Source organism: Ceratotherium simum, chromosome 6, assembly GCF_057802395.1.
Source record: "Ceratotherium simum simum isolate JZ-2026a chromosome 6, ASM5780239v1, whole genome shotgun sequence".
NCBI classification, from domain to species: domain Eukaryota; kingdom Metazoa; phylum Chordata; class Mammalia; order Perissodactyla; family Rhinocerotidae; genus Ceratotherium; species Ceratotherium simum.
In genome coordinates, this window is record NC_141905.1 from 77,964,164 (window position 1) to 77,981,868 (window position 17,705).

Consider the following 17,705-nt stretch of genomic DNA (forward strand, 5'->3'; position numbering starts at 1 on the left):
AGCGAGTTTAGATGCATTTCTGTGTGGAGTTGGAAAGGAGGGACAGGATGGTGTTTTAAAGTGCCTTCTGGTTTTAAATGTGTAGAAAAGCATAATTTAGGGTTGTGTCAGCTCTGCCTAGTAGTTGTGTGACTTGGGGCAAGTCACTCTTTCTACACCTCAGTTTTGTTTTGTTTTTTAAATGGGGGTAATAATATCTTCCTTGTCAAGTTATTGTGTAAATTAACAACAGTGTCTACGAAGGACTCAATCATGCCTGCCATGTAATAATATTCCAAGCAAATTGATAACCACTGCTGCTGTTTTTATTGTTATATTTAAAGAAGTATGATTTTGGAAAACTTACTAAAGTATTTCATATTGTAAAATAATCCCATACTATTTTTGAAAAGGGTTGATCAAGCTGGTGTAATCTGTAAACAAGAAGGGATTTTTCGTGTTAATTGCATGGACTGCCTGGATCGCACCAACGTGGTCCAAGCTGCCATCGCACGAGTGGTCATGGAACAGCAGGTAATTTGGAGTCCGTTGGATTGTAAATATTCATTTTTATTTTAATGTATAAACGAATAACTAAAATCTTTGTCCTATAGAACATTTACAGCATACAAACATCCTTCTTGCATTAAAACCCAGAAAGCTTTAACCTTAAGTAGAAGTAAGTTGAATCAAACAGTATTTTCTTAAGTACTCTTTTCAAAAATGTGAGGCCCAACATTTGAAAATTTATTGGGTGGCACCGTGTGGTCATATACCTTTTTTCCTCTCAGCTCCAAACTCTCTCTTCTGTATTTGGGGCTGGGAGTCTGTACATCACATTTCTGCTCGGTCGGCCAGCTCCATGTCAGGCTCTGCCAGTAGGGGGCGCTAAAGGAAGACCATGAGGCTGGAGGAGGAAAAAGGAACAAGCTTCTTCACCTGTGATATATTCCTGTCAGCAGCACCCTCTCTGGGGCTGTTGGTTCCTTTGGCACCACAGAACCAGCCTCTTCCCTTTATACCCCAGTTGGTGGAACTGCTTCCTGCAGTTATGATGTCTGTTACTCAGTGTCCCCTTTTAGATCTTTCAGCCCTCCAACACCTGGGTAACCAATTCTCAAGGTGGAAATTTTTAGCATGGTTTCTGGGTTTTTTTGATAGAACCTAATGACTATCCTTTGAGGATGTGAGTCTGTTCCTTCTAATGTCTCATTGAAGTACCACGCTTTTGAGTCCACGCCTGGGCTCTTCCACACACTAGGTGTTGACCTCATGCAAAGAACTCAGCCTCTCCAAACTTCTGTCTCCTCGTCTTTAAAACGGAAGTAATAAGAGTATTGATTGCGTAAGGTTGTTATGAGGAGTAAATGAGATAATTTATGTAAAAAAGCTCTTAGAACCCTAGACCTAGCGCAGAGTTAACACTTATTGGTCACTGATTGTTCTGCTACTATTAATATTACTGTTGTTTCAATGCGCTTTTTTGATAGTTTCACTCCATAGGCAAATTTAAAACAAAGACAAAATATAATATGAGCCTACACATTAAAAATTACACCAAAACAGTATAAATATTTCATTCTATTTATTCTCCTGTAGCAGTTCATAAAACTCTCTCTCAAGTGGTACTTTATTTTAAAAAAGTCTGAAAACACCATTTCTTTTATTTAAGGGTCCTAAATTGTATATGAACATTCTTCCTTTTTCTGCAATATATATTGGATGCTGTGGTTTCCTGGCTTATATGTAGTTAATCTACCAATGTGTTGATTTTAGCTGAAAAAATTAGGTGTGATGCCCCCGGAGCAGCCACTACCAGTGAAATGCAATCGGATCTATCAGATAATGTGGGCCAACAACGGTGACTCCATCAGCAGACAGTACGCTGGGACAGCTGCTCTGAAGGTAAATAGCTGCAGCAAGCATTTGTGGATCATTCTGTGGGACACAGAATGTGGTTTAAAACCAACTTTGTTTTTGAGAGAAATATAGGTGGGCTACGGGTGGTAGGTCTATGTAGTTGACTCCTTTCTGGAATGTTTAGCTAAGGCAAGGGTCACATATTTGAATTCCTACTGGGGCCAGGTAATGTGACTCAAGCAGGCCACCCATTAGATTAAAGGGAGAGATGGGGCTGTGTGGACCTAAGGAAGAGCATATGTTGTCTCAGGAGGGTGCTGTTCTGCTACTTCCTTATGGGGACAGGGGCCCAGTGTTACTAGATCTTCCAGTTTTTCAAGGGAGTTTGGAAATCTGGAATTTTATGTAAAATAGTTTTTAAAACTTTATACAGACAAAGCAAAACATGTCTGTTGATAGGATTTGGTCCCTAGTATGATAATTTGTCTCCTCTGAATTTGAATCCCAACCCTGCCTTTTACTTGCTTTGTGACTTTGGGCAAGTCACTTAACCTCTCTGTGTCTGTCTCCTCATTTGTAAGACGGGAATAATACTAGGCCCACCTCAAAAGACTCTCATGGGATTATATGAGTTAATGTATGTGAGGGCTTAGACCATTCCCTGGCACAAAGTAAATGCTAAATAAATGCTTTATCATCTTTTTAGGGTTGTTATAAATAGTCTTTTGAGGCTCCAACAGGGCTAATCTTCAAAGAACTTAATTTAAATGTAAAATATAGTCACTGGTCACTAAATACTACCTCTGTGGGCAATAGGATGTGGTTGAATTAGTTTAAATTAGGTTTGTGTTAATTTTCCTTCAAGCTAATAGTTTGTCTCAGGATATTTCTTATAACAAATTTCTTATAACATCAAAGGCTCATTCCATCTTTTGGTTGAATGATAAATATCAAAAAGCTTTTTATTAATTAAGGAAATTGAACTTTAGAAGTCCTTGTACAATTTGTTGTTTAAAGAGATATACTTCTTATGTATCCAACATTGGAGCAACTAAATATATAAAGCAAATAGTAACAGAACTAAAGGAGAAATAAACAGCAATACAATAATAGTAGGGGACTATAATACCCTGTTCTCAACAATGGATAGATCATCCAGGCAGAAAATCAATAAGGAAATAGCAAATTTGAACAACACTATAGATCAAATGGACCTAACAGACATATACAAAACATTCCATCCAACAGCAGCAGAATACATTCTTCAGAGGTGCACACAGAACATTTTCCAGGATAGATCATAAAACAAGTCTCAACAAGTTCAAGAAGATAGAAATTATATTAGGTATCTTTTCCGACCATAGTGGTAAGAAACTAGAAATCACTAACAAGAGGAAAATTCACAAATATGTGGAAAAACACTCCTGAGCAAACAATGGATCAAAGAAGAAATCAAAAGAGAAATCAAAAAATATCTTGAGGGGCCGGCCCCGTGGCTTAGCGGTTAAGTGCAAGTGCTCTGCTACTGGCAGCCTGGGTTCAGATCCCGGGCATGCACTGATGCACCACTTGTCTGGCCATGCTGAAGTGACATCCCACATACAGCAACTAGAAGGATATGCAACTGTGACATACAACTATCTACTGGGGCTTTGGGGAGGAAAAAAAAAAATAATATCTTGAAACAAATGAAAATGAAAACAACATACCAGAACTTATAGGATGCAGCAAAAACGGTTCTAAGAGGAAAATTTATAGCTTATAAATGCCTTTAGTAATAAAAAGGAAAGATCTCAAATAAACAATCTAACATTACATCTAAAGGAACTAGAAAAAGAAGAACCTAAGCACACAGTTAGTAGAAGGAAGGAAATAATAAAGATTAGAGCAGACATATATGAAATAGAGAATAGGAAAACAGTAGAAAAGACCAATGAATCTAAGAGTTGGTTTTTGAAGAGATAAATAAAATTGACAAACCTTTAGCAAGACTAACCAAGAAAAAGAGAAGACTCAAATAAAATTATAAATGAGAGAGACATTACAATTGATACCACAGAAATATATAAAATCATGAGAGACTACTCTGAACAATTATATGCCAACAAATTGGAAAATGTAGAAGAAATGGATACATTCCTAGAAACATACAACCTACCAAGACTGAATCATGAAGAAATAGAAAATCTGAGCAGACCAATGAGTAAGGAGATTGAATTAGTAAGCAAAAACCTCCCAACAAAGAAAAGCCCAGAACCAGATGGTTTCACTGGTGAATTCTACCGAACATTTAAAGAACTAATGCCACTCCTTCTCAAACTCTTCTAAAAAATACAAGCGGAGGGAACACTCCCAAACTCATTTTATGTGAGGCCCTGATACCAAAGCCAGATAAGTACACTATAAGAAAAGAAAATTACAGGCCAATGTCCCTGATGAATATAAATGTGAAAATTCTCAACAAAATACTAACAAACCAAATTCAACAGCACATTAAACCGTTAAACCACTGCATGATCAAGTGGGATTTATCCCTGGGATACAGGGATGGTTCAACATACACAAATTGATAAACGTTATATACCACATTAACAAAATGAAAGACAAAAATGATATAATCTCAGTAGATGCAGAAAAAACATTTGACAGAATTCAACATCCTTTCATGATAAAAACTCTCAAGAAATTGGGTATAGAAGGAACACACCTCAACATAATAAAGGCCATGTATGACAAACCTACAGCTAACACCATACTCAATGGTGAAAAGCTAGAAGTTTTTACTCTAAGATCAGGAATAAGACAAGGGTGCCCACTCGCACCACTTCTATTCATCATAGTAGTGGAAGTTCTAGCTAGAGCAATTGGGCAAGAGAAAGAAAGAAAATGCATCCAAATCGGAAAGGAAGAAGTAAAATTGTCTCTGTTTGCAGATGACATGATCTTATGTATAGAAAATCCTAAAGACTCCGCAGAAAACTTTTAGAACTAATAAATAAATTCACTAAAGTTGCAGGATACAAAATCAACACACAAAAATCATTTGCGTTTCTATACACTAATAACAAACTATCTGAAAAAGAAAGAAAACAATCCCTTTAAAAATAGCATCAGGGGCCAGCCCAGTGCCGCAAGCGGTTAAGGTTAAGTGTGTGCTCTCCGCTGCAGCGGCCCAGGGTGTGCCAGTTCGGAACCCCGGCCGCGCACCAACGCACTGCTTGGCAGGCCATGCTGTGGTGGCGTCCCATATAAAGTGGAGGAAGATGGGCATGGATGTTAGCCCAGGGCCAGTCTTCCTCAACAAAAAAAGAGGAGGATTGGCAGATGTTAGCACAAGGCTGATCTCCTCACCAAAAAAAAAAAAAATAACATCAAAAACAATAAAATACTTAGGAATAAATTTAACCAAGGAGGTGAAAGATCTGTACACTGAGAACTGTAAGATATTGATGAAAGAAATTGAAGAAGATACAAATAAATGGAAAGATATCCCGTGTTCATGGATCAGAAAAATAAATATTGTGAAAATTTTCGTACTACTCAAAGCTGTCTATAGATTCAGTGCAATCCCTATCAAAATTCCAATGGCATTTTTCACAGGAATAGAAAAAGCAATCCTAAAATTCATGTGGAACCACAAGACCCCTAATAGCCAAAGCAATCCTGAGAAAGAAAAACAAAGCTAGAGGCATCACGCTCCCTGATTTCAAACTATATTACAAAGCTATAGTAATCAAAACAATATGGTACTGGCATAAAAACAGACACATAGACCAATGGAATAGAACCAAGAGCCCAGAAATAAGCCCACGGATATACAATCAACTAATATTTGACAAGAGAGCCAGGAATACTCAATAGGGAAAGGATAGTCTCTTCAATAAATGGTGCTGGCAAAACAGGATCTTCACATGCAAAAGAATTAAATTGGACTCTATCTTACATCACTCACAAAAATTAACTCAAAATAGATTAAATGGGCCGGCTCCGTGGCTTAGCGGTTAAGTGTGCGCGCTCTGATGCTGGCGGCCCGGGTTCGGATCCCGGGCACGCCCCAAGGCACCACTTCTCCGTCCAACGCGAGGCCGAGTCCCACGTACAGCAACTAGAAGGATGTGAACCTATGACATACAACTATCTACTGGGGCTTTGGGGGGAAAAAAAATGAATAAATAAAATCTTTAAAAAAAAAAAAATAGATTAAAGACTTAAATGTAAGACTGAAACTACAATTTACTCTTACAAGAAAACATAAGGGAAAAGCTCCATGACATTGATCTTAGCAATGATTTTTTGGATGTGACACCAAAAGCATAATCAATAAAAGTAGAAATAAACAAGCAGGACTACATCAAATGAAAAAGCTTCTGCACAGCAAAAGAAACAATCAACAAAATGAAAAGACAACCTACAGAATGGGATAAAATATTCGCAAACCATATATCTGATAAGGGGTTAATATCTAAAATATGTAAGGAACTCATACAACTTAATAGCAGAAAAACAAATAATCTGATTATAAAATGGGCAAAGGACCTGAACAGACATTTTTCCAAAGAGGGTATACAAATGGCCAACAGGTATATGAAAAGGTGCTCAACATCAGTAATCATCAGGAAATGCAAATCAAAACCACAATGAGGTATTACCTCACTTTGGTTAGAATGGCTGTTATCAAAAAGATGAGATAATGTGTTGGCAAGGATGTGGAGTCAAGGTAACCCTTGTCCATTGTTGGTGGGAACATAAATTGGCACAGCCATCATGGAAAACATATGGAAGTTCTTCAAAAAGTTAATACCATATGATCCAGCAATCCCATGTACAGGTATATATCTGAAGGAAATGAAATCAGTATATAGAAGAGATATCTGCACCCCCATGTTCATTGCAGCACTATTCACAATAGTCAAGACATGGAAACAACCTGAGTGTCCAACAACAGGTGAATGGCTAAAGAAAATATACTCTGTGTGTGTGTATTGGGTGGAATATTATTCATCTATAAAAAGAAGGAAATCCATTTGCAACAACATGGATGAACCTTGGGGGCATTATGTTAAGTGAAATAAGCCAGAGAAAGACAGATACTGCATGATCTAACTTATATGTGGAATCTAAAAAAGTCAAACTCATAGAAACAGGGAGTAGATTGGTAGTTTCCAGGGGATGGGGAAATGGGGAGATGTTGGTCAAAAGGTTCAAACTTTCAGTTATAAGATGAATTAATTCTGGGGATCTAATGCACAGCATGTTGACTATAGTTAACAATACTGTATTGTGTCCTTGAAATCTGCTACTATACTTGAAATTTGCTAAGAGAGTAGATCTTAACTGTTTTCACCACACATGTACAAAAAGAAACAATGTAAGGTAATAGATATGTTAACTAACCTTGATGTAATCATTTCACTATATATATATATACACACACACACACACACACACATATATACATATACACGTTATACACCTTAAACTTACACAATGCTTCTTATCAATTATATGTCAATAAAGCTGGAAGAAAATACTTGTTTTTTTCCCTTTGGTATTAAACTTCTTTGGACACAGCAGTCATGTCTCTCTTCTGTAATAGATTCTTGTTGCTAAACTAATATTTCTTGTGAATGACTTGACTAATTGGCAACATGTTCTTCCTAAATTGTCGGTTTTAGGACAAGCCCTGTTTCTGAGATTGCCATGGATAGAAATAGTGGGGTTGGGATGGGATAAAAAGAGACCGTGCTTTACTTGCCTGAAGTTTAAATCACCACCTCTCTAGGGACTTGCTCTGACACCTTTGTTGTGAAAAGCAAGAGAAACAGAACAATTAAATCTTCATTGGATCGTTCTACAGTGATTGTAATGTGCAGCAAGGTACAGAAACCTCTGCTCTCTCTCTGTATACGTGCATCCACATCCACAGGTTAAATTCCATTATAATAAACTAGGGAACTGTCCACATTTTCCCACGTCAGAAATTTGTGGTTTTTGAATGTCATACTAGTTTGAGGCTTGAAAATGTTTTTGTTGTTTGTTATATAATAAGTTTTGACCTGTAAATTCTAGAAATTCTACAGTTTGCCAAGAATTGCTTTACCTTAAAGCGCCATCTAACTGTGAAGACTTGATGCCACAAATAGCATGTTTAGTTATTTGACTAAAGTACTAATAGAGTAAAGTACTAGTAGATATTCTAATTTAACTGCATTATTTGGAAATTGTAAAAACCTGTAGAATTCTAGTCTTGAATTGAAAGCCCACATTGACTTGGAGAACATTCTTGTGTTTGAATAAATTGTCAAAATGACTTTTTTCCTTGACAGGGTGACTTTACAAGGACCGGAGAAAGAAAGTTAGCAGGAGTTATGAAAGATGGAGTTAACTCAGCAAATAGGTATTACCTGAATCGATTTAAGGATGCTTATAGGCAAGCTGTTATAGGTAAGGAACATAAATGCCTTTCTTTAAAATTTGTTATTCCTTCTGTGACTAACGTTTTACAGAAACCAACTTCATTAACATAGTTTATATGTTTTATAATATACTTGTGTTTTTTGTGTGTGTGTGTGTGTGTGAGGAAGATTAGCCCTGAGCTAACATCTGATGCCAGTCCTCCTCTTTTTGCTGAGGAAGATTGGCCCTGGGCTAACATCTGTGCCCTTCTTCCTCTACTTTATATGGGATGCGCCACAGCATGGCTTGACAAGAGGTGTGTCGGTGCGCTCCTAGGATCTGAACCCGCGAACCCCGGGCCGCCGAAGTGGAGCGCACTTAACTGCTATGCCACTGGGCCAGCCCCTATACTTGTGTTTTTATATTGAGCATCTTACCCAATAAATCAAATTAAGATTAGAATTCGACAAATTTTTTAAGCTGGACTAACGAGAAACCACTCATTTCCATACGTATTTGTCAGTTTGCTATTCCTGTAACAAAAGGCAGGGTTGAAGCTCCTGGAATATGGAATAAGGTACCCTAAAACCTCATCAACTGAAAATTCCATATTCTGTTTGTTTTTTCATTACTCAAGGCTGAAAGATGTAACAAGATTATTTTCTTTCCGCATAAGACATTTATCATATGTTCTTGCTGTGGACAAATACACCATCCTTTCCTATAAACATGATTTAATAGGACGTTAGGGTATCAGGTTTAGAGATTATCCTAACCATTTCTTATCATTATTTAGAAGAGGAAATGGAGGGTAGATTGCCCAGTGGAATTCCTGCCTTGGCATGTTTTTTAATTTAATTTTCATGAAAGTATTACCTTGTAGGATTAATGTAAATGTAGAGTGTTCTGGAGTAGAACCAAATATAACAGCTTATCCTGAGAATATTTTTAAAATCCTATTTTTGACTCTGATTATTTATCATACACCAAATAGTAGAGCCTAGACACAGGCCAGTTAGGAATTTGAGGAGTCTTGTGTAAAGAAGTTTGGTTCATTAGCTACAGATACGGTGTGTTCTGACTGGAAAAACGGATTTTAGTAGTTTAGTCAAAGAAAAATAAGATACCTTTTTTCTGTTTTCATCCAAACCTGAAAACCCTGGATTGCCCAAGCAGAGTACGCAAACTTAACCACTGTGCCACCGAGCTGGCCCTATGCCTATGTTTTCTTATAAGAGTTTTATTGTTTTAGGTCTTACATTCTCTTTTATTTTTAAAAATGTATTAGTAAACTAAAATCATGATAGATATTAACACTTTCTACTCTAGATTTGATGCAAGGCATTCCAGTGACAGAAGATCTTTATTCCATATTTACCAAGGAGAAAGAACATGAAGCTTTGCATAAGGAAAATCAGAGGAGCCACCAGGAACTAATTAGCCAGCTCTTACAAAGTTACATGAAGTTACTGCTGCCTGATAATGAAAAGTTCCATGGGGGCTGGGCCCTCATTGACTGTGACCCCAGGTGAGTTGGAGTGGTGTCCTGGTAACTAACGTGCTTAAATTTCTGATGCCGTTAAGTTGTTGTAATGAATAATAGCAGTTGTCCATAAAGCCGTGGGCATGGACGCATGGTGCATGGCAGTTTTAAAATACAGTGCTGGTACTGAGGCAAGCTGACTGAGGCACTTGCCTTAGGTGCAAAGTTAAGGAGGCACTAAAAAACTCAGTAATGAAAACAAATATTTTAATACAATATTTGATTTAAAAAAATTGTAAAACTATGGTTTGCAGCTGGCTGTGTGGGTTTTCTCCCACCGCCAGAATCTAGGTTTATTGTATTAATGCACATAACTGAGTACAGCAAGAGGTGCAATGATGCTAATTACTTTGATCAGTTGTAAAGTGGTCCTGGCCTTGCATAAAAAAAAAATAGACCAACCAGTGCTTAATACTTTTTTAACAAAAATCATCCAGTTTTAAGTGGTTCTTTAAAATATCAATGAATGGCAGGATCTAAATTTATCCACCAGATTGAATGCTTGCTTTTAGGCTGAAATCTAAAATTATAATTTTCAATATTATGAATCAGAAATATTTCAGAAAATTCTAGACCAAGTTCTGAGAATAAAAAGCTCTATTTAGATTTTAGCTTATTTTAAATTTCATGTGTTTTTAATAAAAGGGGCATAAAACAAGCTTGAAAGAACAATGGAATGAAGGTAGTATTTATATGTTAAAATTAATTTTAAAAATATTGACTCTAGTTTCATAATGAAACCTTCCATGACTTTTATTTCATGGATTATTTTGCTTTTATAGTCAATACTATATGTATGGATGCAATTTGTGGACTCTTAAAATAAGAGATGAGGTTTTCCTTACACACAACTTAGCAGAAAATTTCTGTGCTCTTATAAGCCATTTGGTAAAAAGTTTTTTGATTCATGTACCTTAGTTTTTTTTTTTTTTTAATAGCAGCAGTCCAATTTAATGCAGCACCAAAAAAAAAAAAAAGGTAGTACTCTTAATTCTCATCCAGAAATATCTGCAGGTAGCACACCTGCATTTTGCTTAAGTTTTAACTTTGTACTTCAGTTTTTTAAAGGTCTTGTGATTGTCAGTATCATCTTCCTTAGATTAAGTATTTTTATTTCCACTTTGGAGATAATTGAAATAGGGAACGACCAAAAGATTTATTTCTAAAACTATTTTGTAAGGTCACATTACATCTGATTTGATTTCCAGTCCTGTAACTCTTGTGTAAAGTTGGTATCCTTGTTTAGGAGCATAAAAAAAATGTAAAGTGTGTTTAGCTATGCTCTTTAAAGCTTGCAGCAAAATTTGGTTAAGCACACTTGTTAAGTGTCAGTAGAAGTCTCTTGCATTGAAGAAAAAGATGCACGAAAACACTCAAGCTTCTTTCTGGCAACTGAACTCACTGGCACAACATAAATTAATGGTACTATATTGTACCAAAATAATGCTGAAACAAGACTAGTTTTCTAAGATCACGTCTTTAAGAAATCCTTGTTGGGTAGTTAGATTCCTAAATCCCCTAATAAGTTCCCAGCTACCAAATGCCTACTTCAGAAATACAATTGTGCTTCAGTTTTCTCTTTTCTTCATTAACATGATGAAACACTTCTTGTTTTTTCTGATTTTTCGACTCCCACCCCTCTCTAGTGCCCAGCAATTGCACTCTCATTTTACCTTAATCCTGCACTATAAAATTTGGCTTTCTGATAACAGAGAGCCGGTGACTTTCCTCTGCTCATCTTTGGTTAAAGCTCCTGATGAAGAATAAGTTACATCATAGTACATGCTAGACAGCAGGTGTCACTGCATCCTTCCCTTTTTGCTCGTTGGCCCCTTTGGGTTATAGAGGTGAGGAGCACTGTCCAAAACAGCAAGAGCTCACTCTTCCTTCACTGCAAGTTAAGCTTTCAAATTCCAGTGCATTATCAGGTTTTCAGTAAGTGGTGTTACGCCCAAAGATTATCAATGTCTGTTTGCAGATAGTCTCACATTTCATGATGGATGATGAAACCTTTGTGTGCTTCCATTTCTGTGCTTGTAAGTTCATTTAGTTCTGTACTTATTGCTGCCTTGTCTGTAGGTCTTAACCTGGCCCAGGACTTGTGTGCCTTGTGGTCCTAGTCAGGGGAATTAGTGACCTCTACACACTCATTAAATGCCAGGATCCTTCGTGCTTGTAGCTCTGCCACTGTGGGTCTCAGCCCAAGCTTTCTGCTGAGTTTGCCCTTTAGTTCCATTTTTGCTTCTTGTTCTCCTTCTTCATTCTTTTGTTTTAGGATATCTCTTTGCTCTAATTCTTCAGTTGTGGGCCTCTGGCTAAGCCTCCTATTACCAATTTGTTCTTGGATTCCCTGCCTCTCTTCTTCACTGCCTCTCCTCTTCACTTCTTCAGATGTCACTGCAAGGTGTTTTGTCTTCTAATTCTTTCTTAGATGCTTGGTTGTTAAGTTTGATTGTGAGAGTATCCCTTGGCCTATTTTACTTGCCAAAGCATACCTACCACTGCCATCCTTGTCCTCTTCTTCTTCCTCATGGTCATTGGTGGACAGAATAGGCCCACCAGAGTCAGAGTCATGGGTCTAGTGATATTCTTTGACCTTTGTCTTATGGGACAACGAGCGATACTGAAGATTGTCCCATCAGCCCAGGTCTCCTTGGCTGAGATGCAGCCTTCCCTGTCTCGTTAGTGCTAACATGTAAGCCGATGCTGATGGAGAATGGTTCTGTGTGTTGATTCTTCAGTACAGACATTGACTTGGGCCTAAGGAGAAATGGGCAGGGAGCTCCATTGCTAACCAGGACAACAGGAGTGCCTGAGGGAATGACGTATTGATTCTTAAGAGGGGGAGAGTGGCAGTGGGGCCACAGACTTGTGGAATTTGTCTGTGGTCTACTCCTTGGTGGCAGGGACAGACTTCTCAGGATTGAAACTTTCCACTCTGATCTTGGAAGGATCTCCTCTAAGGTTGACCACACCAGAAGTGGTTGCATTTGACAATAGTTGAGGTCTTAGCTGCTTGCTAGTTTTTTCTTGTGCTTCGTGGTTCCCACTGTTACTGTTTTACTAGAAACTGCCTCCATTGAAGCTTTGGGACAGGATGATGTGGATGCAGTAGATAGTGGAGCTGATGCTTTGGAACCAGTGACTTCGCAGGTCATTTTTTGGGCTTGTTGGCTTGGGTAGAAGGCCGGGGCCTGCCTACCAAGTGTCTTGGTATCTTTGCTTTAATGGGAGGCGCTTCACCATGCTGTGGCTGGCCCCAGTGTGGGCCCCTTTGGGAGGAACAGGTGGCTTTGGGAATTAGGTTTGGGCCTTGGAGGAGCTGGAGCAGGAGCTACCAGTGTTTCAGAGTGGTCTTCAATCTTTTCTCTTCTGCCTTTTCTTCCAGAGGCGGTGCTTTTTCAGATACAGAACTATTACCATCTTCAGATTTCACTACATTTTCCTCTCAGGTGGATTATTCTCTGAGGTATCATGTCCCATTTGAATTTCTAAAGCTAACTGTATGTCTCCATCTTGATTAGACAGTTCTTTAAGAACTCTCCTTCTTATTAGCTCCTCTCTACTTTGTCTTGTGGTTATTATCCTTTCTTTTTTTCTTTTTATTGAGGTAACATTGATTTATAATATTGTATAAATCTCAGGTATACATCATCATTATTATCCTTTCTAATACTGCTAAGAGTTCCTTAAATTTGGTATTTTTCTTCATTTGCAAGGCTTAAAGATTTTCCAAATGGTGGATAGTTTTCCCTTTGTCTTGAAGGGAGATGTTAGGAAACCTGCTCTTGGGCTATCTGAGTTGGCTGTAGAACCTTTGTACAATCTATCAACTGAGCTGGAGATGTGGACCCGGAGCAGGCAGCCCCTGGTGGAGGACGGCGAGAGGTAGCTGGCAGAATGGCTGTAGGGGCTCAGGTCCCTGGACAGCCAGCCATCGGTGGGCTTGGGGGCTTCAGCAGCTGGCACCTGCCTGCCTGCCTGAGCCATCCACTCCTGGGCTTGTGTGTATAGTTTTTTAAAACACATTGAGATATAATTCATATACCATACAATTCACCCATTTAAAGTGTACAATTCAGTGGTTTTTGGAATATTCAGAGTTGTGCAATCATCACCACGGTCAATTTTATAACATTTTCATCACCAAAAGAGAAGCCCCATACTCGTTAGCTGTCACTCCCCTTTCCCCCCAAACACCCCCAGCCTGGAGCAACTAATCTACTTCTGACTCTCTGGATTTGCCTATTCTGGACATTTCATATAAATGGAATCATATGATATGTGGCCTTTTGTGACTGGCTTCATTCACTTAGCATAATATTTTCATGGTTCATGCATCTTGTAACATGTATTAGAACTTCATTCCTTTTTTATAGCTGAATAGTATTCCACTGTATGGATACACTACATTTTGTTTATCCATTCTTCCATTAATGAGCATTTGTTTCTACCTTCTGGCTATTGTAGTGATGCTGTAAACACTCATGTACAGGTTTTTCTATGAACACCTATTTTTCTTTTGCGTATATACCTAGGAGTGGAAATTGCTGGATCATGTGTAATTCTCTGAACTTTTGAGAAACCACCAAACTATTTTCCACAGTGGCTACACCATTTTACATTCCTACCGGCAGTGTATGAGGGTTCCAATTTTTCTGTGTCCTCACCAATTCTTGTTATTTTCCGTTTTTTTATTGTAGTCATCCTAATGAGTGTGAAGGTGGTATCTCATTGTGGTTTTGATTTGCATTTCCCTAGTGACAACTGATGTTAAGGATTTTTTCTTGTGCTTGTTGGCCATTTGTATATCTTCCTTAGAGAAATGTCTATTCAAATCCTTTGCACATTTTTAAAATTGTGTCTTTTTGTTGAGTTGTGCCATGTGTTTTTGTAAATATAAGTTTTACAGGGACCAGGGCTGGGAGTACAAGTGTAGGGTCGGATACTGGCTTTATTTAAAATCTCAATGTTTTGTTCATCATGATATTTTTACATTAATTTTGGTTTTTGAAAATACCGCACTGAAAAATTATCTTGATGGCTGGGTTTTTTGGCACCCCCTTATGTTTTGTACTAGAGACCGCTGCCTCATTCGCCTCACTGCAGTCCCAGCCCTGTTTAAATATCTGGGAGAAAAAGAGTTACGGCAACAGTTTACAAATAGCCCTGCGCAGGGCAGCAAGAAGGGCTGCCGTTCCTTCGGAGCCTCGCAGCCCTCCCCCTGGCACTGTCCAGCACAGCCCCGGCCGGTTGCTTGGTTTCTGCCTCCTCCGTGCATACCCGGTGCCCACTCGCGGCGCCGGGCCATTTTCTGTTATTTCCGAGCAGACAGCCTCTGGCGCGGACCGCTCAGGCCCTCCGGGCTCTCGCTGTCTGTCCCTTCCGCTCCTTTGCGCCCCCAGCCGCCGCAGGCCGAGCTCCGGCTGGAATGACGGCTGATGGGCGCCGGCGGGTGTGCTGCGGCCGGAGGGGCATCTGAGACGCCAAAGGAGATCGGCGCACTGTCCACGTGCCCTCCAGCGTCTTCACAAAGCCCCGTCTTGATCTGTCCTGCTCTGTTTAACCCGCTTTCCTACCCCGAGAGCAGATGACCACTTCTCTACCCGTTGTAGCGGAGTAGGAGCAGCCACGCTCTGAGGCATGTGACAGTGCCGCGGCCCGCCCGCCAGCGTGCCCTCGAGCAGTGGGGACTCTCGGTCACTCTGTGCGTGCCAACGCTCGTGGCATTAGGATCGGCCGGCTGTGCGGGGCCTGCGGCCGGGCGGGGCTCAGTCCCTCACCGGGTGCTGGGGGGCGGGCTGCGCAGGAGCTGCGCACTCGCGTGCCGCGGCGGCGGTGGGCGGCCGGAAGCGCGGCGCGTTCCGGGGCGGGGCTCGGCGCGGCCGCGCTGCGGTCGCCGCGGTTGCCGCAGTCGCCGCAGTGGCCGGGGGCGGGAGGGCTGGCGCGGGCGGCGCTGACGGAGCCTTGACTCGTCGACGGACGGACGGACGGACGGACGGACGGACTGCCGAGATGCCGCGCTCCCACCGGCCTCCTCCGGCCGCTCAGCGGCCCGCCAGCAACGCTGCCGAGCCCAAGCCTGAGGGCAGCAGCCTGGCCACGACTTTCAAGATTTTTCTCCTTTTTGCAGGACTTATGGTTAAAGTTCCTGTGGGGTTGTATTTTTCCTGTAAACTACTCCTTTTCCAGAGTCTCCTGTTGTTGTCCCCTGACGACAGTGGCTTTTACGCGACCATTGTCGCAGTGGTCGGGCTGCACGTGGTGCTGTCCGTTTTTGTCTTCATAGTGTGGAAGGAGGGCTGGCCCGACTGGCGGGAGAACAAGGACGAGTAGAGCGGCTCGCGCGCTGCGGCCGGCGGGGGCGGACGCTGGAGGGGACTCTCTTCTTGCTCGTGTTCAAAACGTGTCTTGTGTTTGTTTCAGGGGGAGGGTGGCGGGAGGGAAATTACTTACTGGCCAGAACGTCAGTAAAAATGCGGGAGGGGCAGGGCTGACGTTTTTCTCGACCGCCTGTTCCGTGCCCAGTGCTTTCCATTCAGGACGCAATATTCTTGACTGAGGATCACGGGTGACTGATGTAAATATTAATACCAAAGTAGGAAGCTAGGATTAAGTTACACTAATTAGTAGTAGTAGTAGAATTTATTTCGTGTAAAATATGTGTCGTGACGTAATTTTTATGGCTTGGCTCCAGCAATTTTCAGAGCGCAGGTAAGTATCAATGTGCAAAACTGAAGTACATTCTGCAGTGTTTTTTTTTGTGAGGAAGATCAGCCCTGAGCTAACATCTGCCACTCCTCCTCTTTTTGCTGAGGAAGACTGGCCCTGGGCTAACACCCGTGCCCATCTTCCTCCACTTTATATGGGACGCCGCCACAGCACGGCCTGACAAGCGGTGCGTTGGTGCGCGGTGGCGCCCGGATCCCACCGCGGAACCGGCCCCGCAGCGAGCGCGCGCCTAACCGCTGCGCCACCCGGCGGCCCCTGCGGTGTTTTCTGTACTCGCAGTGAAGCCCTCAGGATCATTGCATCTGTGGTTTTCCTTTTCCCATTGATTGATTGCTTAGTGCTCGTGTTTTGGATCCGTTTGTGTACTGTCTGGTCCTGGCCTCTTATTATCTCATTCGTAGTATTTTCCGGCATATTTTAGGTGAAAATTTAGGTAAATTTGTTGTTTTAGATTAAGACTATTAGAGTTATGCTGCAGCAAGGTGCCGCTGATGTAAAATACTGCAGTTTAAGAATTTGATCAGTTTTTCTCTGCAGTACCGGTTAAACAGTGACCCAATTGTATGCAGATTAAGTGTGTGGCTTAAAATTCCGTCTACAAATCATTTTTTTCCCTACTGTTTACCATTTGTTTTTCAGTAGCATTTTGGTAAGTCTTGGCAAATAGGTATGAAATTCTAAGGCAGAAATGTCCACTCTTACAGTAGAATTTTGAGACCAATATAAAAACACAGATTAATTTCCACGTTTTGATTGGAAAGGCTGTTATTAATATTATATTAAAAGTTTTATTTGAGTTGAGATTCTGCCTGTTATCTGTTGATTATTTGTAGATTTTATGCATTGACCATTTTCTTGTTAGTAATCTTACAAATATGTATATTTTACTGTAGTTTTGGTTTAATGGTTCATTAGCACTTATCTAGTTTCTAACCCTTATTCTGATATTTGATTTTAGAGTGGAGGTGAAATACGGCAAAACAGATTTAGGATAAGGAAATGTTTACTTGTTCCTTAAAAGCCAAGTAAATTAATCTATAGTAAGAAAAATGCAAAGTAACTTGGGTTTGGTTCCATTTTTACATATGAATGTTGTATTTATGTAAAAGTCTTTCAAAGGATGCATTCTACATGAGTGTAAAAATATCCTAAATATGCAGTGTCGTTTTGAAGGTTAGGTCATGTGAGAGAATCT

The 17,705-nt window shown here is 40.3% G+C and overlaps 1 protein-coding gene and 1 pseudogene across 3 annotated transcripts in view; one reads left to right on the plus strand and one right to left on the minus strand.

Moving 5' to 3' along the window:
* Positions 1–17,705, plus strand: part of INPP5F (inositol polyphosphate-5-phosphatase F) — an 86,380-nt gene that overhangs the window by 61,623 nt on the left and 7,052 nt on the right. For 2 of the 3 annotated variants that reach the window (XM_087432705.1, XM_087432703.1), the window contains exons 12-15: positions 393–513; positions 1,756–1,884; positions 8,166–8,283; positions 9,565–9,763. In XM_087432705.1, the coding sequence (XP_087288831.1) occupies positions 393–513; positions 1,756–1,884; positions 8,166–8,283; positions 9,565–9,763 (567 nt within the window). Of the gene's footprint in view, positions 1–392; positions 514–1,755; positions 1,885–8,165; positions 8,284–9,564; positions 9,764–16,240; positions 16,493–17,705 lie in introns of those variants that run through there. The other variant, XM_087432704.1, reaches the window with a different exon arrangement.
* Positions 11,759–12,936, minus strand: LOC106801489 (phosphatase and actin regulator 2 pseudogene; annotated as a pseudogene).